Source organism: Apis mellifera, linkage group LG3, assembly GCF_003254395.2.
Source record: "Apis mellifera strain DH4 linkage group LG3, Amel_HAv3.1, whole genome shotgun sequence".
Taxonomy (NCBI): domain Eukaryota; kingdom Metazoa; phylum Arthropoda; class Insecta; order Hymenoptera; family Apidae; genus Apis; species Apis mellifera.
In genome coordinates this window covers 4,286,968-4,307,714 of record NC_037640.1, presented here as the reverse complement: position 1 = coordinate 4,307,714, position 20,747 = coordinate 4,286,968, and the positions used below count along the sequence as shown (strand labels likewise).

The window sequence follows — 20,747 nt, the reverse complement described above, 5'->3', positions numbered from 1 at the left end:
TTATTATTTTTATGAGTATTACAATAAAAAATAATTTTATTTCACTGAATAAGAAATATGCATTGAATACATTTAAGACTATTTCAAAATAAAGCTAAAATATATTAGTTTGGAAACGTTTATTTGATATATATATATATATATATATTATATATATAACTATATATATAATATATATATATATATATATATATATATATATATATATATATATATATATATATATATATATATATATATTATATATATAACTATATATAAGCGCCACTTGCAACATTTTTTCGTTAGCTTGGTGCATTCAATATGATAATCGCGGTTTCTTATCTAGCTTTCTTGTCGTTTCAATGAATGATCAAAATCATTCGTTGCTTATTCTTTTCAGTGTCATGTATTTGTTAGACGAAATTTTATGTTGTGCCTTCAAGTTGTGGAACTTACAATAATTGTTGGTGTATGTTAACATTAACAAGACTTTATAGAAATGGTGAATATAGACACAATACAAAAAAATTATCCGCTGCATTGGCTTGTATGGAATAACAATTATGTAGAACTCGAAGAGGAATTATCTACAAAGCTGGTTGGTAAAAAAAAAAAAGAAAAAAAAATTAGAAAAAAAAAAGAAAAGTGTCAATTATTAAGTAAACTATACCTGTGATTAAACTAATGGTGACAATAAAAATATGCGAATTGACAATTCATCAATTGTTTTTTTTTGTATAAAATACATATATATGACAGATGACAATTTATATTTTATGTTAGACGTAACTGTAGTTGGTAATTACAATAAAGAAAAATATACATGTACACGTGATAAAAATATCTTTATTAATATTAAAAAAATTGTACATTGTATAAAAAAATTGTACATTAGTATATAAAATATAAATTTAATTTTTTTTTTAAATTATATATTTAATATTAATATTAAATTATAGAAATTAATTATATATTATTATTATTATTGATTTAAGAAAATCATTTGATATTGTCAGAATCTGATGAATGAAGCCTTGCATGAGTAGAAACCATAAATGTTCATCAACTTGGAACTTTTGATATTATATGTTCAATATATCATTGATGAATTTGATAAAGCTTATAAGAACTCTACCATGTTAATTATTAATATTGATAGAACTTAATATTATTTATAATTGGGAAAAAAATAAAGAAAAATGTTTTTTAATATTTATAATATTTATAATAATATATTTATAATAATTTATATGTATTTCTTAAGATTCAAATACAATATATTTAAAATATTTTAACAATATTTTATTTATATTGTTGCATATTAAGAAAATAATATTTTATTTTCTATAGCATAATATTGAAAAACTTGATAATAGAGGAAGAACACCATTGATGTTAGCTGTGACTTTGGGTCACATTGAATCTGTTGGAGTATTATTGCAACATGAAGCTAATGTTAATACAGAGAATACTCAAGGATGGACTGGTATTAATCATATAATTTTATTCAATAAAATATCAAATTAATTAATATTATAATTTTAATTTTATTATTATTATAGTGGTACAAGAGGCAGTTGGTACAGGAAATCCTGAATTAATACAAATGGTGTTAGCACATAGGGATTATCAAAGATATTGTAATCGGGTAGCTGGTATTCCAGAATTGCTCCATAAGCTTAAACAAGTGAGTTAAAATATACATACAAATATTTATGAGCATAATATAAATTTTTTAGTTAGCATTTTCATTAAACAAATATTTATGAATAGAATTTTTTCTTTTGATTTTTTAAATAAAATAATATGAAATACAAATAATAAAATTCATATCAATAATATAAATCAAAAAGTTCAGAAATATTTGTAAAACATTTGCCTGGTTGATAAAAATCTTGATATCTATAAATTAAAAAAATATTTTTTCAGGCTCCTGATTTTTATGTAGAAATGAAATGGGAATTTACTAGTTGGGGTAATTATAGATTTTATAACTTTTTCATTGTCTTAATTATAAATATTAAATTAAATTAATGTTTTATTATTAGTTCCTCTTGCCTCTAGAATATGTCCTAGTGATACTTATAAAGTATATAAACAAGGCAGTAATGTGCGAATTGATACAACTTTATTAGGATTTGATCATACAAAATGGCAACGTGGAAATCGTAGTTATGTTTTTAAAGGACAAAGTGAGTAATTGAATATAATTCTTTGCATGAACATTAATATAAATTTATTTTAATCTTCAGGTTTTTTTTGTGTCTTTTTCTTTTATATTAATAGTAGAGTTTTTTATTTATTCTTTAATTGTATATATTAAATGCAAGCTGCATCACATGTACCTGTGGCAATTAGATGTGAACGGAGTTATGTGTTCAGTATGGTTGGACAAGAGTCAGGTGACAGAATTATTTTTAAAATTAAATTGTCATATGCAGAATCATAGAAAATATAAAAATATAATAAAACATCTCTGTAAAATAGGAAAATTTTCTATTTCTTATATATGTATTTATTTGTATATTTCTATTTCTTATAATTTTCTTGTAATTTTATTACTTTTATTATTTTTTAAAAAGCTGATATAATAAATTGAAACTTTAAATGGTAAGTGTAATATAGATATTGTAGTAAAAATAATTATTATTAACATATTATTTATATCTATGTTTTTTATGAGTAATTTAATATAATAATGATTAATATAATAAATTTGAAAAGTTTTGATTAAAATTGTTATAATTAACAGTAAAAAATTTTAAATTTAAGTAGAAAACTTTATTTGAATAAATTTTTTTATATATTTTTAATAATAATAACAATAATAATTAAATTTATTTATACAGATGATGGAGCAACAATGATGGAAGTAGATCATAAAACAAGAAAAGTATATGTTGAGCATATTAAACTCGTAGATATTGATGATATGCAATTAATGGAACCCTCTGAAGAAGGAGTATTAGCTCGACTTACAAATCCAATAGTTACTACATATATAGATACAGATAAAATTAGTTTTGAACGGTAATTGTTTTTCTTTATCATTCCCATTAGTACATATATATTTATTAATAATTATTTATGTTTAATTAGTAATAAAGCTGGTTTATGGGGATGGCGCTCTGATAAAAGTGAAGTAGTTAATGGACATGAGTGTAAAGTGTTTAGTGCATGTAATGTAGAATTAATAACGAAAACTCGATTAGAACATTTATCTGAACCTGATAAGGCACGGGCTCGTGCACCTCGTACACCTCTTCAATCATTTCTTGGTATGGCTGAACAGCAGCAAGAGAACAGTAATAGCGCAACTACTAGTGTAATTTTCTTTTCTTATACATTTATTTTCTATATATATATAATATATATAATCTGTAAATATAATAACAATGAAATTTATTTATCATTCGTTTTTAGGAAGAATATAATAATATTGGAAATCCTTCTAATATAACAGCTGAAGAATATTTTGATCCAGATATTGATTTAAATGGAAGAGATATAGGTAGACCAAAAGAAGTTAATACAAAAATTCAAAAATTTAAGGTATATATATATATATATATATACATATATATATAATAATAATAAAAAATTATTAGCAATATCTAAAAAATCTAAATCTACTAGTTATGTTTATATATATAATGAATATAATCAAATATAAAACAATAGGCAACTTTATGGCTTAGTGAACAATATCCATTAAGTCTTCAAGAACAAATTATGCCAATTGTTGATCTTATGGCGATATCTAGTTCACATTTTGCAAAATTAAAGGATTTTATTCAAATGCAATTACCAGCTGGATTCCCTGTTAAAATTGGTTAGCTTTAAATTGTTTTTATTTATTTATTCTTTTTAATATAAATTATAATTTTTAAGTATTCAAATTTTTTTATAGAAATTCCTTTATTTCATATATTAAATGCAAGGATAACATTCGGGAATATTTTTGGTATGGACCAAGAAGTACCTCATGTAGGACATTTACAAGAAACTAATAGAATGACTTGTTTAGTTGATGATATTTGTTTTGAAGCGCCAATGGGATATGTAAAACTAGGTAAGTTTAATATTTATACAAATTAAACATTAAATAAAAGTATTTATAATTTATATTTTTATTATTTTGTTCTTAAATGCTCTTATTCATTTGATAAAACTTTTTTATCATCATAACAATAATATAATTGTAATTATTTATTTAGCAGGTGCTGAAGTTCGAACACAATTTAGTATGGAAGAAGAGGACGATTTATTACAATTTGCTATTCAACAAAGTTTATTAGAAGTTGGAAGTGAACGTGATGAGGTAGAGATATTTAAAATTTTTATATTTTTATATTTTATTAAAAAATATTTTTTTAATAAAAATAAATTCTTATAATTTAATATCATTTATTAAGGTTGATATATGGGAAGCCTTAAGAGCACAAAAACCATCACGACCTACTACGCCTAATATGACTACTGAAGAAGAAAGGCAGCTACAAAGGTATGAAAATATGTCGTTTATTATTCAGATATTATTTCAGATATTTTGCTTTTATTTTAAAAGTTCTAAAATTTTATTTTGCATGTGTTCTTGCTCAACAATTAAAATTCAGAAAGGTGGGTGATAGATTGCTATAAATATTAGATGCATAATAAATTAACGATATATATATATATATATATATATATATATATATTTTTACAGAAAATTCAAGGAATTGTAGCAGATATTAAAAAAAAATTTAATTTTTGATATTTTATTTTTTTTATATTATACATATTACATATTTTTTTTAGTACATATTAATGTACGTATAGAATATTATTATTAGGAAATTTTTTATTAATAAGTCATTGTAAATTTTTATCTCTTTTTTCTCTCTCATATGTAAAACAGAGCTATACAGGCAAGTTTGGCGCTTTGTCAAGATAGTACTGCTGGATGTGCGAGCGGTCGAAATAACACGGATAAAACAAATGATTTAGAAAACAGTGACTCGCTCGAAGATACAGCGGAACAATTAAGACTGGCGTTAAGACTTTCGGAATTACAACAGTTAGAAGAAGAACAGCGTCGATTATTAGAAGAAGAAACGTTTCGACAAGTGTTGGAATTATCTCTCACAGACAAATGAATGTGTAATAGTCACAGCAAATTTGATCAAATTATACTTCCACGACTACGTGAAATCTTCCAAAAGCATGGCTATTAAACGCGAAATCATTTCTTACAGTTCATAAGACGCATTAAATAAACCTGTTGTTTACAACAGTCATTTGTTATAATATATATAAATAGTTAAAATATTATATATATATATATATATAAAACTATATATATATATATATATATATAAATCGAACGGTGGAGATAATATAACATTAACTATGAAAGTAAATAATTTAAATTATGTTATTTATTTCTTAGCTACATTTTATATGAATTAAAAAATTGAATAGCATGGAGGAATACATGGTATATTATGCATAATACTCAGAAGTCTTGAAAATTACAATTGCTCTAACAGAAAAGTCAGAATATTTCTGGCTCTCAAAATTATATTCGAATTAAATGATATTAAATAAATAGAGATAAATTCTTATTGAATTTATTGTATTGTAAGCAAATTACGACTGTCAATATTTCAAATAAAAAGCTTGTAATTCTCAAGTCTTCAATGATTATCTGTTTTATCCTTTTTCCTAATAATTAGATTCGAATTTTCAAAAATTTCTAGTATCAAAATTTAGGGATATATACCAAATTAATATTTTATCGAATAATATACTAACAAAACTGCCTCTTAACGTTCAGGCAATTAAAACTATTCCAAGTTCCTTTTTATACCCGTGATAAAATAATTGTAAGTAGCATTTCAATTTATTAAAAATAGCAATGATATAATGAAAATGTATTATTTATTTCTTGTAGTTTATGCATTGTAGATAAGTAATTTTGTTGGAATGTTTAGTACAAATTAAGTGTATGAAATAAAAGAAAAAAAGAATTATTAATTAATTTGTTGTCAGTATACCAATAATTTATCAAAAGACAAATATAATAACTACATATCTGTAAAAATTTCTATTTCAAAATTGAATTATTACTTAAAACAGAATCTTTTTTATAAATTAAATAATTGGTCATAATGAAATGTAATTGTAGTATATTATTAATATTGTAATAAAAAGGTATATTTCTACAAGTAGTATATAACAAGTATAAGTATGTGTACAAAATAAAATATGTAGAAAAAGTGTGAAAAAAAATATTTATATAACATAAGCAAAAATTATATTTATTACTAATAGATGATAGTAATTAATTTGTCAGATAATAATTCATTCAAATTCTGATTGTGCCCTGAAAGAAAAAGAAATAATGTTTTTATAATTATAATTACGTTTCATAGTATAAAATATCATTTGAACAATATTTTTATGTTATTTATATTCGTTCAAATAATTTGAAGATATTTATATGTACCTCTTAAATATAGTATTTAATATATTTGCACTTTGTGTGAAACGTTGTTCATTCTTATATGCTTGTTGATACCATTTTTTGCGCACAGCATTCCAATGTACTCTGTGTTCTCTTAATAACATTTCTCGTGATTTTAGAGTTTGTCCGTCCTGGAATATATTATGTATTTACAATATTTACAAATTTATGATGTATTGGTTAAATTATCTTATAAAAATAGACAAAATAAGATTTATTAACGTAAATATCTTACATAATCTAAATTCAATTCCTCTTTTTCTCTAATTATTGGTGAAGGTATACGATTTCTAGGTATAGCTTCTTCACAAGGTAATGGAGGTGGCAAATAATAAACATCACGAACTTCTCCATTACTATCTAATATATTATTACTTATATTAACTTCATTTAATATCTCTGGACTCGGACTACGTATTCTAAACAAAAAAGTATACAATTTTTTTTTGTATTATTTTTTTTTATCTTAAAAAATATATAATAAATCATTAAAATAATTTTTCCTGTGACATATCATGAATAATTAATACTTATAATTATGTTAAAATTAGCATTAACTTTGCATTGGCATATTCTTTCTATTAAATACATATGATAACACAATAGTTTACATTATATAAAAAATTTTTTAAAAATTCATTATAAATATTTATCTTTAAGATATATAATTAAATGTTCAAATAAAAATTAATTACTTACTAAGTAAAAACTTTCATATGCCATTACAGGATTAACACATATGAAACAATATTAAAATTAAATATTAATAATTTTTTATTATTCATTGTTTTTTATTACTCACTTTGGAACAAGATTAGGATTTCTTGGTTGATTTGCCATCCATGCTCTACATATAGGATAAAGTGGTGTATCTTCTTGAAATTGTGCTAAATCAACACTTCTATCAAATAATTTCATTACATATGTATGATGAAATGCAGTATCCATTTGCACTTGTCTACGACGTCTTACTTTACGTGGTTGTTGAAAACCCATTGATTTTGTTCTATATATGTTATCACTGCATAAAAATTAATTATTTAATGATTTATAATAAATACATAAAAGAAATTATGCATATTAAAAGGATTACATTTTTTTTATTTGATGTTTATAATCTTGTGTAGAACTCTCTTCACTTGAATCTGCTGATGATCCTGTATCACTATGTTGTAATAATTCTCTAAGAGCTCCTTTTAAACGATCTCTTGCAACAAGTACATCACTATCTCCTATAGAATAAAATATATTTTATTATTAAATATTACACATTACACATTAATGTAATATTCTATTACTAATTAATCTATTAATCTATTAATCTATTACTAATGAAATTATGAAATATGAGTAAGTTTTTGTTACCTAGTTCATCTTTTATTTCTACCTTTACACGACCAGGTATTGGCACAGGTGGTGGTTGATTATTTCTTTTTTTTCCCATCTGAATTCCCATATAAAACAATTAGAATATTTATATAAATTTTTAATAATAACTTTTTTAATTTTTATAGTATCATATATTATTTTATTACAAACCTTTTAATTTGATTTTAATTTACTTGTATACTAAAAAATATAAATCACATTTCTTTTGGAGATAAAAATTATGTATAATTATTATTATCAAAGAAAGATACGATAAATTATTATTTATTTATTTATTTATTTATTTATTTATTTATTTATTAATATATATATATATATGTATCATTAAGAATTTGAAAGAATGAGGTTAGAATATTAAGTACAATTTAAATATAATTTTATTTGATATTAATGAAAATTAAATAATTTTTATTATATCTTTAATTTTATTTTCTTTTTTCAATTTTTTCGAATAAAAGTTACATTATATTAATTAGGAACTAATAATTATTATAAAAACACAAATCAAACGACTTCCAGTAATTTTATGCATTTAACGAACTCGATGATTTCTTTTTCAGAGGTAAAGTATACTTTATATCAATTAATTCAATATAATTAATATATTTGTATTAATAATATCATTGATATATTTTAATTTTCAAATTTTTATAATTTTATCCTTATTATATCTTATATTTTTATTTTAATTATTATTTTAGTTTGGTTATATTATATATTATATATTTTTATAACATGTTTTAAATTTGTTTAAATTTTAAAAAAGATTTACAAAATTTTGTTGCAACAAAAAAAAGAAATTATATGATTTTAATTGAGTTTATTGTTTTATATAAATATATGTTAAAAAAATAAATAATAAATAATAGAAATAGTTGTATATTTTATACATTTTTAGAATTTGGAAGTTAAATCATTTTAAATAATCATTATCAATTTAAATTTACATAAGTTGATTATTTTTTTAAAGTATATCTTTAAAAAAAAATTTTTAACATGTAAAAATTTAATTCTTCAATAATATTGAATATTTTAAATTGAATATAATTTTTATGTATATATAATATGTTTTAGATTGTTAAAAACAAATAAAAAAATGCAGTGGCTATTAAATATTCAAATACTTTTAATTATTAATGCAATAAATGTAATATTCACATTTACACATAATTGTGTTTTGCATAATAAAGATTATAGATGTAAATTAGGAACAAAGACACCATATAGATTTATATCGAATTATAATGATTCTCCTCTTGAATATTCAGGTAATACTAATTGGATAAGATCAAAGTATTGTCTTTCTTTTATTCTATTAATAACAAACTTATATTAAAATTAAACTATAGGTTGTATTTCAAAAAAAATATGGTTGCTTTTAAGGCATGGTACAAGATATCCTGGTAAAAAATATGCATCATCTATGATTGAGAAATTGCCAAAATTAAAAAAAATTATTCTAGACAACTATAAAGAAAACAAAACAAAATTTACAAAAGAAGAAGCAGTTTTATTTAAAGAATGGAAAATTAGTTTTAGTGAAGATAATATCATGAAATTAACAGAAGAAGGTGAAAATGAAATGATCGATATTGGAGAAAGATATCAATCCAGATTTCCTAATCTTATGCCAGAAATATATAATAATCAAACTTATAAGGTAAATAATAATATATATTTTTTATTTTTAATATATTTTCTTAATTAAGAATTAATTTTAGTTTAAATACACTGCTACTCAACGCACAGAAGAAAGTGCTAAAAATTTTGTTATTGGTCTATTTGGAAGATACAATAGTCATCAAGTTCAGTATCCAAAAGCAGAACATAAGGATCCTATATTAAGAGTAATTTATAATTATGTAATTTAATAATTATATGATCTTCTATTATATGATGATTTTTTAAGTTTCTAGTTTTATAAACGTTGCGAACGTTGGCGTTCTGAAATTGACAAAAACCCAAACTCGCGTATAGAAAAAGACAAATTTTTGAAAAGTGAAATTTATAAGAAAATGTTAGATGATGTTTCTATACGTATTGGTTATCAAATTAATCACGGTATGCGGAATATATTGCAATTAATTTCAAAACATGAAAAAAAAAATATATCGTAAAAAAAAAATATTTATATTTCAGAAAATATATATTTAATGTATTTGATGTGTGGATTTGAAACAGCATGGAATAAAAAATTCGAATCACCATGGTGTAAAGTATTTTCATTGCATGATTTCAAGGTATATTTTTAAATTTGATTTAAATTTATTAAATTTATTGAATATTATTAATTTGTTAACTATTACTTGATATTTTATTAGATACTTGAATTTGCTGATGATTTAGAATATTATTGGAATGATGGATATGGATATAAATTATCTTATGAGCAAGCATGTCCTGCTTTGAGAGATGTTTTTAACTTTTTTGCGTAAGAATAAATTTTCTCCAAAAATTGAAATATTTATGTTAAATGTATTATTAAAATTTTATTTTCAATTTATAGATCAGATGAAGAATTGTTGGTATCGGCGTATTTTACCCATTCAGGCACTATTTTAAAGTTGCTAACTTTATTAGGAGTTGCAAAAGATGATCAACATTTAACACACGATTTATTTTCATTATATTCTGACGATAGAGCTTGGAGAACTGGAATTATTGATACTTTTGCATCTAATATTGCATTCATTCTATATAAGTAATTATTTACTTATATTTTATATATATAATTTAATTATAATACTGTATTAATTATATATAATATTGTAATTTTTTTTATTTTAGTTGTTCTGGAATTTCCAGTGTTCTTTTTATGCATCAGGAAAGACCATTATATTTACCAGGATGTCCTATAAATATACCATGTTCATTGTCTACTATGAAAGCACTTTATCCCGACCAAGAAGAAGAGTGTCAATTTGAAAAAATGTGTTCAATGAAGGAATCATCATAAAATAATACAGAATTACGAGTTTAATTTTAAAAATTATATTATTACATGTTTTTATAGTTCATTATATTGAAACAGAATAAAATGAGTGAATTCATTGTTTTTTTACTTTACAAAAAAAATTAATTCATTACATTTTATGAAATTGTATTTTTATTTGTTTATATTCATTATTGTGTTTCGTCAGAAAATCTTGTAATTATTTTCTTTAAAAACTTGATAAATCCAAATTGAAATTTTAACGAATTGCTAAGTAAAAATCATAATCAAAGAGAATAAAAAAATAAAAATAGACTAAAAATTGTAAAATTAGCGCCACTTTTGAATATCTTTGAGATTAAAATAATGTAAGATAAGCAAATAGTAAGAAAAAAATAAAGATATATAAATAAGATATAATAGTAAATAAATAAATAAAATAAATAAAGATTATCTATTGAGTACTAAAGAGATTTTTTTAAAAATAGGATAAGGTAGAGTAAAAATTGAGGATTAGCGCCATCTCTTGAGTGCTTTTTGTAAAAAATGTTTATTTTATATTCAAAAGATGGCGTTAATTTTCAATTCTTATTCTATTTTTATCCTTCTTTTATTATTTTCTCTTTCCCTTCATTAGTTTCATTTGCGACACACTGAAGATGGCGTTGATTTTCATATTTTTATCTTATCTCTGTCCTTCTCTTACCATCTACTATCCTTATTCGATATCATAGAGATATTCGAATATCTCCTTGTTTGTTCTACATATCATATTTACAATATAATTTTCTATTCCTAAAAGTAAAAATTTCTTATTAATAGAAAATATTTATAATCAGTATCAATACAATACTCAACTCGATACAGACTCAAATATTTGTTATATTTGATAGCATGTAAAAATTAATTCAATCTATAACCAATGTATTATTGATTACAATTGATTATGCAATGTAATATTATATTATAGATTTTATTTACATACTATATAATTGATATTTCTAATGAATTAATGATACTATTTATATTTGTTAGTTTTCAATTTTAATTTTGTGATGTATGTAAATCGAATTATGATATTGAATTGATGGATGATCAATATATTATTGCATCATATATTAATTCATCAAATTTAATTATATCTATCGATATTCATCCGAATGTACATATATATATATATATATATATATATTCTATCGTTACTTTCCAGTTTTCGAGAATTTTTTCCGCACTACTTGCATTTCAATCGAATAAAATACACAATAAATAATAGAATAAAAATCTTATACACGCAGATTCTCAATATCTCACGGTATAATTATATTCGGCAGTTTTATTGCCCGATAACAGGACAGTATCCTTCCCCTTTCGGATACCCGCCCTTATCATGTCTCGGGCATCGAATCGTGGCACGAATCGTACGCGAGTATAAATCTGACAGTCGTAGGAATCTATGAACAAAAGTGGAGCCACTTACATGCGCGTAAAGTCAAATTTATGGAGGGTGTGGGCATATAAATGCGCGACGTGCCATAAATTTAAATGTTGGACATGGTCGGAGCGAGATGGTGGAACTGGAGGAAGGAGAGAGAGAGAGAGAGAGAGAGAAAGACGAAAGGAGAGATTTCAGAGTTCTCGAAGGTACTAACGATATTGTTTGGGGCATTCGTGGATTCACACACGCGGTGCATCCTCCTCGAATTCTCGAGAGGGAACAACAATTTATTTTGACGGAAATATACTCGAAGGGCCAGTCGCAAATCATAGATGGAACGTTTGCCATTGAATTTCTTTGTATATATACGTTAAAATACCTTCATTTATATTTGCCACACACTTTGCTTTTTTCTATTTCTTTTGAAATGGATTTACGTTATAATCTTTTCGAAATACTTTCTTCCATACTGTGCGACTTTTCTAACTTTGATCTCGTTTGTATCAATTTACGAATTCATGCCACGAATTCTAATCGATGATAAAAGTGCAAGATGACGCGATATCGGTCAATTGTTATACTCTCCTGTATATAAAATCGATATTATAATATTTTTCTTGGACTTCCTTGGATTACGTATAATAATTCGCGTCACTGCTGTCTAATAATTTCAATTTACCTCTGGCCAGGCGTTGCCTCGTTAACCGGATGCTCTCTGTCTCGGGATTAGCGTTTTTCCGGTGTTATAAGTAACCGGCGCCGATCGGGTTTCATGGAGAAACGGAAGTCGGTTGTAAGAGGATACTGGAAGTTGGAATTATCTCGTTGTTCTTGATCCTTTTTTCTTCGTTTATTTCCTTGGATAATATTCCTGCAATATGCTGTTGAACATTGTTATATATTAGAATAATATATATATGTTTTTTTTTTATGGATATTTTATTCATATAATAATATTTTAAATAACGATCCCAATAATTTGATCCCATTTTCATCTATTTCAGATCTTCACATTTTTCCACATTTACATCTCGAAGATCGAAAGATACATTCTGCACGTGGAATATAAAACAAATATACAAAAAATACTTATTAAATGAACAAATAAATATCCCGTAATCTAACATTTTTCGTATTTTTTCCAGGTATTTTTCATGCCAGATTAAAATGAAACCCCGTATGTGTGTATGTGTGCGTGTACACATATATGGTATACCTGGCATTAAAGATAGCGGCGCTCAAAGTCCCCTAGAAGAGCTAGGGGAAAAAGAGACCTTCACGATGAAGTGTAGATAAGAATGAAATATATTGGAAGGAGCTCCAGGGGCAGCTGTCTGGCGACGATTTTGCATTCGACAAGCTAAAAGATTCACTTCCAACGCAGCAGACCGTTCCCTTCGGTAGTTACCTGTTAAACGGGGAAACTCGTGGGTGGGCATTTGCGGTTGAATTTTTCCAGCGAATATTTCCGAGTCGCCTGAAGACTCGTCTTCAACGATAGGTAAGTGTTGACGTATCGAATGTTTCGCGTTGTATATACATTATTTTTCAATGGAATCGTGGGATACATTTTTCAAAATTTTCACAGATTTTTTTCCCTTCCTTTGCGAATATGAAGAAGAAGCATTGGAGGAGTAATAAGAAATATAATGAACGACAATTATTACAATTATTTCTTCGCTTTTCATTTATTCAATATGATTACCCTAAAATACATGGATTAGATATAAGAAAGGAAATGAAATATTGTGAAAAATTAAATATATATATATCGAGCATCGAATATATGAATTTCTTAACGATTCTAATAATTTCGAAATTATCTTATAATAAAAATACAAACGATTGATAATTTTCTCAATTATTCTCCATTTTTGCGATATAATTTTCCTGGATGGAAATGGACCAATCTAATGGACTAATCCTGCAACTAGTGCACGTTCATCGTCCCGAGGATACAATTAAATAAGCCAACATTCGAGTTCGAGTATTGATCTTTCGTGGAATTTATCCTGCACGAAAATGGTTGAACGCCGGCTCCGAGGTGGTTCAACCCTTCGAAGTAAATGTTCCCCATTAGGCTGCGGCGGGCAAACGACGAAAGGAGGAAATCCTGCAACGATAAACTAGAGGCAGGATGAACCGGCTCGCGCACACTGCAGTTTAATGTTCGATGTTGCTGAGCGTTGCAGAGCGACGCATTGCTAAACTCTGTATACGTAAACCGTGACGCGCGTTTCTACGTTAACCGACATCGTTGATGCGACGCGAAGAATTCCATCCCTCCCTTCTTTGTAAAATTTAAGATCGATCATGCATATATTATAGTAGTTTGTAATTTCGTAAGATTCTCAATATACCTGTCTCTCGTGAATTGATTAGATTAGAAGAGTTAAAAAATTTTAGGCTCTGTATTGTTACATTATTTTTCTTCTTCGTGACGATGTGGAAATAATTAAAAAACATGATCAAAGACAAAATTCAAAGACATTATTTTATCCAAGGTATAGTCGTTGTTAACAAAGTTGACTGAACAAGATCTACGACTTCGTAACATGGAGGAAACCATACACAACACCTGCCTTTCACCATCGGCCATGCATAATCATGTACGCGTGTGATAAGAACGAGGGGGTGAATTTGTGGAGGGTCGTTGCGTTGAAAAGGCCTCGTGTACGACGTGTCACGGGACGAGGGAGGAGGAGGAGGAGGAAGAAGAGGAGGAGGAGGTGCCATCAGGAGCGTTGGTTCATCTAGGAAGCCGACCCTTCAGAACGCTTTGTTAATGGCGCACCGTCAGAGATCATTAAAGCGATCGCAGCGCCGCGAAAATCACGGTGGAAATCGTGAAAACGACGGGCTGCGTTTTCACACCGCGTTGGCATTCTACCATCTCGGCCATTGTTAATGGTTAAACGCAACCGCCCCTGCGATAATTAAATGTAATGACGATCGTTGAATCCCCACGCACCCCATGTATGCGTGTCTTAACCCTCTCATGCACTCCATCATGAAAGATGAAGGATATATATATATGCACTTGGCTACTTGTTTGAGACCGTTTTTTGTTATCTAAAAATTACTGTTGATCTAAAAATTAAAATTTAATTACAATTTAATTTTTACCTTCGTTAAATATATTTTCGATCGATGCCTCCCCTTTTAGAAAATATTAAATTATAAGTTTATAATAACGAGAACAGGAGTCAAGAATCCTAATCCTCGTTCCTTTAATTCCCCTCTAAAGATAATTGTTTCACTCTTAAGTTAAGACATAATTCGCGTTGTATCTATTACAATTTACTGCAACTTCATTTTTTTTTAAAATTGTTCCATAATACGGCTTCCCTTATAAATATAAGGCTATATATATATACTTTTTTAGTATGCCGAGCCTCGAACAAGGGTATGCATAAATTTGCCCAAGTAACGCAATTTCCCTACGTAACGTAAAGTTGCTCGATCGGCAAGGTATTACAGGCTCGGTCGGTAAAAATTGGAAGGGTATCGGAGTAACTAACCAGATTGGAGGATTAGCGAAAAGAAACAAGGGAGAGGGAATATAGTCGAGACGGAATATACCATAAGCCGGGGAGGAAGAGGGGGGGAGAGGGGAGGAGGGCGACCATGCGTAAACGTCATCCCAGGCAGGGGGGTTGGGGAGCGTGTTTAACTCCGTTCAGCCGTGTAATCGGATTGACTCGATGCACGTGCGATGCATTATGAATCTGAGGAGTCGATAGCTTCCCTCGAACGTCTTCGACGAACGTTGTATGCAAATTTGGTTACATTCCAGCAAACTTGATTAATCCTTCTTAATAAAGAAGATCGATCTATTATTATTATTATTTTAATTAAATAATAACGGATCGAGCGTGAATTGAAATTTGAATTTGAAAGTTCAGCTGAACTGGTAAAACTCGTCGACGATTTTATTGGTTGAATATGGTTAAAAAAAACGCGTGTTAATCAATCGAATTTTTTCCCCCTTTTCCTCTTTTTAACGAAATAAATACGAAAATTGTAACAAGAGAAAAATTAAATAACGACATGGGATTATAATCGATAGCGGATTTTATTTCGTGACGATGAAAATGATACAAAGCAAAAATTGTTCTTGATCAATTTAAAGATATCGTCGTGTCGAGTGGATATACTAATTTTAATGAAATATATTGTATCTCTGATAATTGCTATCCGGAACTAACGAATAAAATGCCATGAGATGAGATAGGAGGAATAAAAGAAAATTCAATTATCGAAAGGTTAATCTATTTTATTTGCATTGCACATGAGAATAATATGTGAAACAATCTTAAGAGAGATTATATTTTATTTTCGAATCATTTATATGCGTAAATGACGTGTGAGTCGTCAAATGTGTAATTATAAGAATAATCGCACGCGATTAAAATAAGGAAAAAATAGAGGAGGAAAGGAAGGAGAATTAAATCGAGAAAAGTTAATTATAACAAGATTCTTTTCAGAATTCGTTGTATGCGTGCACGCATGTATAAAAGTAATACGGGACATAGTTGATCTCTCGGTTATGAAAAATATCGTGTATAATAGACATTTTAATTAAATTTTTCAGAATATAATTTATTTTCAGACCAGTCGTTCACACTCTGTTGTTCGCCGGTCTGAAAACGAAGGCAGCCAGAAATCTGCGATGCAGCTAAAAATTCCGGGAGAGAACTTTCAATAACGTGATTATATAAAAGAAGAGAAAAAATTTTCGATAACGAAAGGAATGTTTTTAATAAAAAGGACCGATCGTTTCACCGAAAATCTAAAAGTTTTTGATTTAATGTCGACCGAGGACATTTTTTTGTTTACCAAAAATTTCTTATTAACAATAATAAAAAGAGATTTTTCGTTGGAATGTTTTTAAATAATAAATTCTTTTTTTTTTTTTCGTATTCGAGGATATCTGTCCGTCATCTTATTTACGAAAAATCTGAATAATTATCGAATTATATTAAATGGAAATTTTTTTTTTTTAAATGTAGCTGAATTAAAAATTTTTAATAATTTTTCGAACGTGAAAATGGTTTCGATGTAAAATGCATATACGCACAAACAAAAAAAGAAATACATATGAATTGTAGATACTTTTCGAATTATAAAAAAATTATTCCAATGATTGAATTGTATGTAACCTTTTCAAAAAAAAAAAAAAAAAAAGAAAACGAAGTTAAACGAAACTTTTAATATTTTATTAAAATATCGGTAGATAAATCAACAATACAATATGGAAAATACGCAACAACTTTATGGAAATACATGTCACGTGTGGAATTAATGAAAATTTGTCAGAACGATCACCGAGTTATACTGCTGTGTAAACAGAAATTTTTATTGAAAATAAAGCTAAACGAAATTTTTAAATTTTTATATCAAAACGATCACACTGATGAATACGCGTGGAAAGAAACACATCGACAATCGCATACCAAATGTGAATACGTGTTGAATTAACGTGATGATACATTGGCGGAGATATCATCGAGTTACTCCACTGCAAATTTTTTTCAAATACGGAATCCAAAAACGGAACGTTAAATTTTTCTATCACAAAGACAGAAAGTTGATTAAAAAAAGGAGACGCGTTGCAGGCGATAAAATTAGTAAACAGAGAAAGGGAAGAAGGGAAGGGAAGAAAGAGAGATTCATTTAATTAGAAACTACTGCTGAAGAAAACGAGGAAGAAGTGGGGGAGTATCTTGAATACATAATCAACTCGAGTTTTTGCCTTCGACCATTATTTTTCTCGTTGACGAAGTGTTCGATGAACCAAGTCCAAGAAACTTGATAATAATTCCAACTACGAATGAATTATCGAAGATAAAAAATATTTCTTAATAAATAAGTCACATGATATTAAAACCAAAACGTTTATTCAAATATATTTTTACCTAAATTATTACAAGTTTTGAATTTTATCGTTATAAAGTATACTCTAAGTAATTTCATCAATAGAGATAAAATTACGATTTTCAGACTCTTTATAATTTTTGACAAATCGATGAAGATTTATTTCCAAACTTCCAATTTAATACTTCCATACACTATCAAAGTATTAAACGATTCTCTCTCTCCTATACCCGATATAATAATAATAATCTACCTATCGAATCGAAGAAAAAGAATCGAAAGATCGAAACCAATAAATACAATTTACTCTCGTTTTTATCATAAACAATATACGATACGAGAAATCCACAATTTCCATAACCGTTAAAAAAAGAAAATACGCGACCATCGATCATATAGCTCGATCGGTTGTTCGTTCAACATTCATCCTTTCGTCACTTCCTCTTCCCATTTCCCCAGAATCTCTATCTCCATGATCTCCCTCCCTCCCTCTCTTTTCTACCATTCATAGAACTCGATCGACTCGATGGAGGAAAACGACGCCTCCACATATTTTATATATACGTATACACGTACGTGTATGTGTATATTTCGTGAGTTTTTTCTTTTTTTTTTTGTGATATAGCAGGAGTCGTTCCACGAGCAGAGAATAGCGCGGAACGCGCGATTTAACCCCGTCGCGTAACCACCCTCTTCCTCCCCTCTCTCCTCGGCCATTATATCGTCGCGGTACCACGTAAATCCATTTTTACGGTTATTCTCGATACCGTGGAAATCAATAATCGTCTATAAAACGGTACACTTCTTTACCAGGCCGGCATACGTTTCCGTATTCCTCCGTTTAAACACGAGGAGCATCTATCACGCGATACATTGTACCAGAAATATCTCGCGTGCACCATTGGTAAGGAATATGGTATGGATATGTTTTCGTGTAACGAAATGTGGGCGTGGAAGGATAGGGAATTGTTGAAAGTATCAAGAAGTTGTACGCGAGAGATGCACGTTAGAAGAAATTAATGTATTTTTATACGTGGGTTCGAAAATTTGGTATTTTTTTTTTTGTTGTGCAGGGTGTGTTAAGGTTGTGCGAAACAGAGGCTTTAAAAATTAGGAGTTTGTAAATTTTTGCGTATCCTTTAGAATCCAATTGCTCGAATCTTATCTAGATTTGAAGATATTGATTATTTTATTCTTCTTTATGGATGCTTGTTATTTCTTTTTGACGGATAATCGAGAGAAATTTTTTAATGAAAGAAGTACGAAATACTTTTTTTTTTGTAAAGAAGCTTGTTATTTCTTTCATTGATTGTTTTGTATTTAAAAATCTTTCGTGAAGGAAAGTTGGAGGAAGAAGTTGGAGCGAAGAAGTTGATGCTAATAATGATCAGAACGAATTGATTAAGAGAGATTTCTAAAATTGGTGTATAAAAATAAATTTGAATAATATCGAAATCATTTGTCACGCTTCGATCAACAATATCAATGCAATCGTGAAACATAAAATTTTAGCGAAAGAGGGGATCGAGCGGTTATTTTTTTTACGGCTCGCCGAAACACTGAAAGTTTTCACGTAAATGTACAAGCTCTGTGACTCTAACCCCTTCCCCCCTCCCCTCCCTTTAGGACCGAAGCAAAGCAAACATTTCCATGGGGGATTCGAAGTTCCGCGAAACGGAAACAATAACGAGACCTCTCAATTACTCTAATTGCGTGCTTGAAAAAAACCAACCCGAACAACACCCGAACTCTGAACAATTCTTCATTAAATCCTCCGGCCGGAGTGTATCCATTCAACGATCGTGTCTCTCTTTTTTTATCCTACACCTCTTTCGAAAGCTAATTTTCGATCGAATGAAATTTTACATTGAATTGAATTTCAATCGAGTCCTACTATAAAATTAGAAAAAAATTCCAACAGTTATAACTTCGAAGATAATTACTTCCGGTCAACGATGGAACGAAGCGTTCGAAGCGCGGAAACGCTTGCCCTTCGAAACGCTCTTCGATCTATCTCGATATCGCTTCCGGTTTTCGAGATATTGTCGCGCGAAGAAAAGAAAATTTGATTAAACTCTATTAAAATTAGGAAAACTTTGAACGGCTACAATTCCCAAGATAATTACTTCCGGTCAATGAGTAAACGATCGTTGGAAGCGCGTAACCTTGCCCTTCGAAACGCTTTTTGATTTATCTCGATATCACTTCCGGTTCCCGAGATATCATCATGCAAAGAAAAGAATAATTTTTAATCATTTACCTTAAGCGGAACCTGATTAATCGTATTAAAATTAGGAAAACTTTGAACGGTTATAATTCCGAAGATAATTACTTCCGGTCAACGGGTGAACGATCGTTGGAAGCACGTAACCTTACCCTTCGAAACGCTTTTTGATTTGTCTCGATATCACTTCCGGTTCCCAAGATATCGTCATGCAAAGAAAAGAATAATTTTTAATCATTTACCTTAAGCGGAATCTGATTAATCGTATTAAAAATAGGAAAACTTTGAACGGTTATAACTCCGAAGATAATTACTTCCGGTCAACGGGAAAACGATCGTTGGAAGCGCGGAACCTTGCCCTTCGAAACGCTTTTTCACTTATCTCGATACGACTTCCGGT

The 20,747-nt window shown here is 27.7% G+C and overlaps 3 protein-coding genes across 9 annotated transcripts in view; 2 read left to right on the top strand and 1 right to left on the bottom strand.

Moving 5' to 3' along the window:
• The first annotated feature begins 268 nt into the window (after window positions 1–268).
• Window positions 269–5,257, top strand: LOC412459 (ankyrin repeat domain-containing protein 13D). Of its 5 annotated transcripts, none has more exons than XM_016911195.2 (14): window positions 269–580; window positions 1,333–1,468; window positions 1,545–1,669; window positions 1,912–1,957; window positions 2,031–2,174; window positions 2,313–2,384; window positions 2,832–3,012; window positions 3,082–3,307; window positions 3,406–3,534; window positions 3,664–3,814; window positions 3,893–4,054; window positions 4,203–4,303; window positions 4,398–4,486; window positions 4,883–5,257. In XM_016911195.2, exons 1-14 carry the CDS (start codon window positions 482–484, stop codon window positions 5,118–5,120), a joined length of 1,899 nt encoding a protein of 632 aa, XP_016766684.2. In that variant the 5' UTR covers window positions 269–481; the 3' UTR covers window positions 5,121–5,257. The 5 variants fall into 5 exon arrangements, with proteins under 5 accessions (XP_016766684.2, XP_026295395.1, XP_006559790.2 ...); XM_026439610.1 differs by lacking the exon at window positions 4,883–5,257 and adding an exon at window positions 4,599–4,638 and having other exon boundaries at window positions 4,200–4,303; XM_006559727.3 differs by having other exon boundaries at window positions 270–580; window positions 4,200–4,303.
• An 878-nt stretch (window positions 5,258–6,135) lies between these two features.
• The window catches only part of LOC726496 (protein lin-37 homolog), an 84,902-nt gene continuing 70,290 nt past the window's right edge, over window positions 6,136–20,747 (bottom strand). Inside the window, exons 2-8 of one of the 2 annotated variants that reach the window (XM_026439625.1) lie at window positions 12,926–13,127; window positions 7,856–7,934; window positions 7,584–7,722; window positions 7,293–7,511; window positions 6,726–6,909; window positions 6,473–6,621; window positions 6,136–6,349 (exon numbers count right to left, since the gene is read on the bottom strand). In XM_026439625.1, coding sequence (XP_026295410.1) covers window positions 6,328–6,349; window positions 6,473–6,621; window positions 6,726–6,909; window positions 7,293–7,511; window positions 7,584–7,722; window positions 7,856–7,934 — 792 coding nt within the window. In that variant the 5' untranslated portion in view covers window positions 12,926–13,127 and the 3' untranslated portion in view covers window positions 6,136–6,327. Of the gene's footprint in view, window positions 6,350–6,472; window positions 6,622–6,725; window positions 6,910–7,292; window positions 7,512–7,583; window positions 7,723–7,855; window positions 7,935–8,029; window positions 8,086–12,925; window positions 13,128–20,747 lie in introns of those variants that run through there. The other variant, XM_026439624.1, reaches the window with a different exon arrangement.
• Window positions 8,310–10,940, top strand: LOC725931 (multiple inositol polyphosphate phosphatase 1). 2 transcript variants are annotated; one of them, XM_001121719.5, is made up of 9 exons: window positions 8,310–8,441; window positions 8,954–9,147; window positions 9,229–9,539; window positions 9,601–9,726; window positions 9,796–9,940; window positions 10,019–10,119; window positions 10,201–10,310; window positions 10,386–10,580; window positions 10,667–10,940. In XM_001121719.5, the coding sequence occupies exons 2-9, from the start codon at window positions 8,976–8,978 to the stop codon at window positions 10,833–10,835; spliced, it is 1,329 nt and encodes a 442-aa protein (XP_001121719.3). In that variant the 5' UTR covers window positions 8,310–8,441; window positions 8,954–8,975; the 3' UTR covers window positions 10,836–10,940. The 2 variants fall into 2 exon arrangements, with proteins under 2 accessions (XP_001121719.3, XP_006559805.1); XM_006559742.3 differs by lacking the exon at window positions 8,310–8,441 and having other exon boundaries at window positions 9,018–9,147; window positions 9,263–9,539.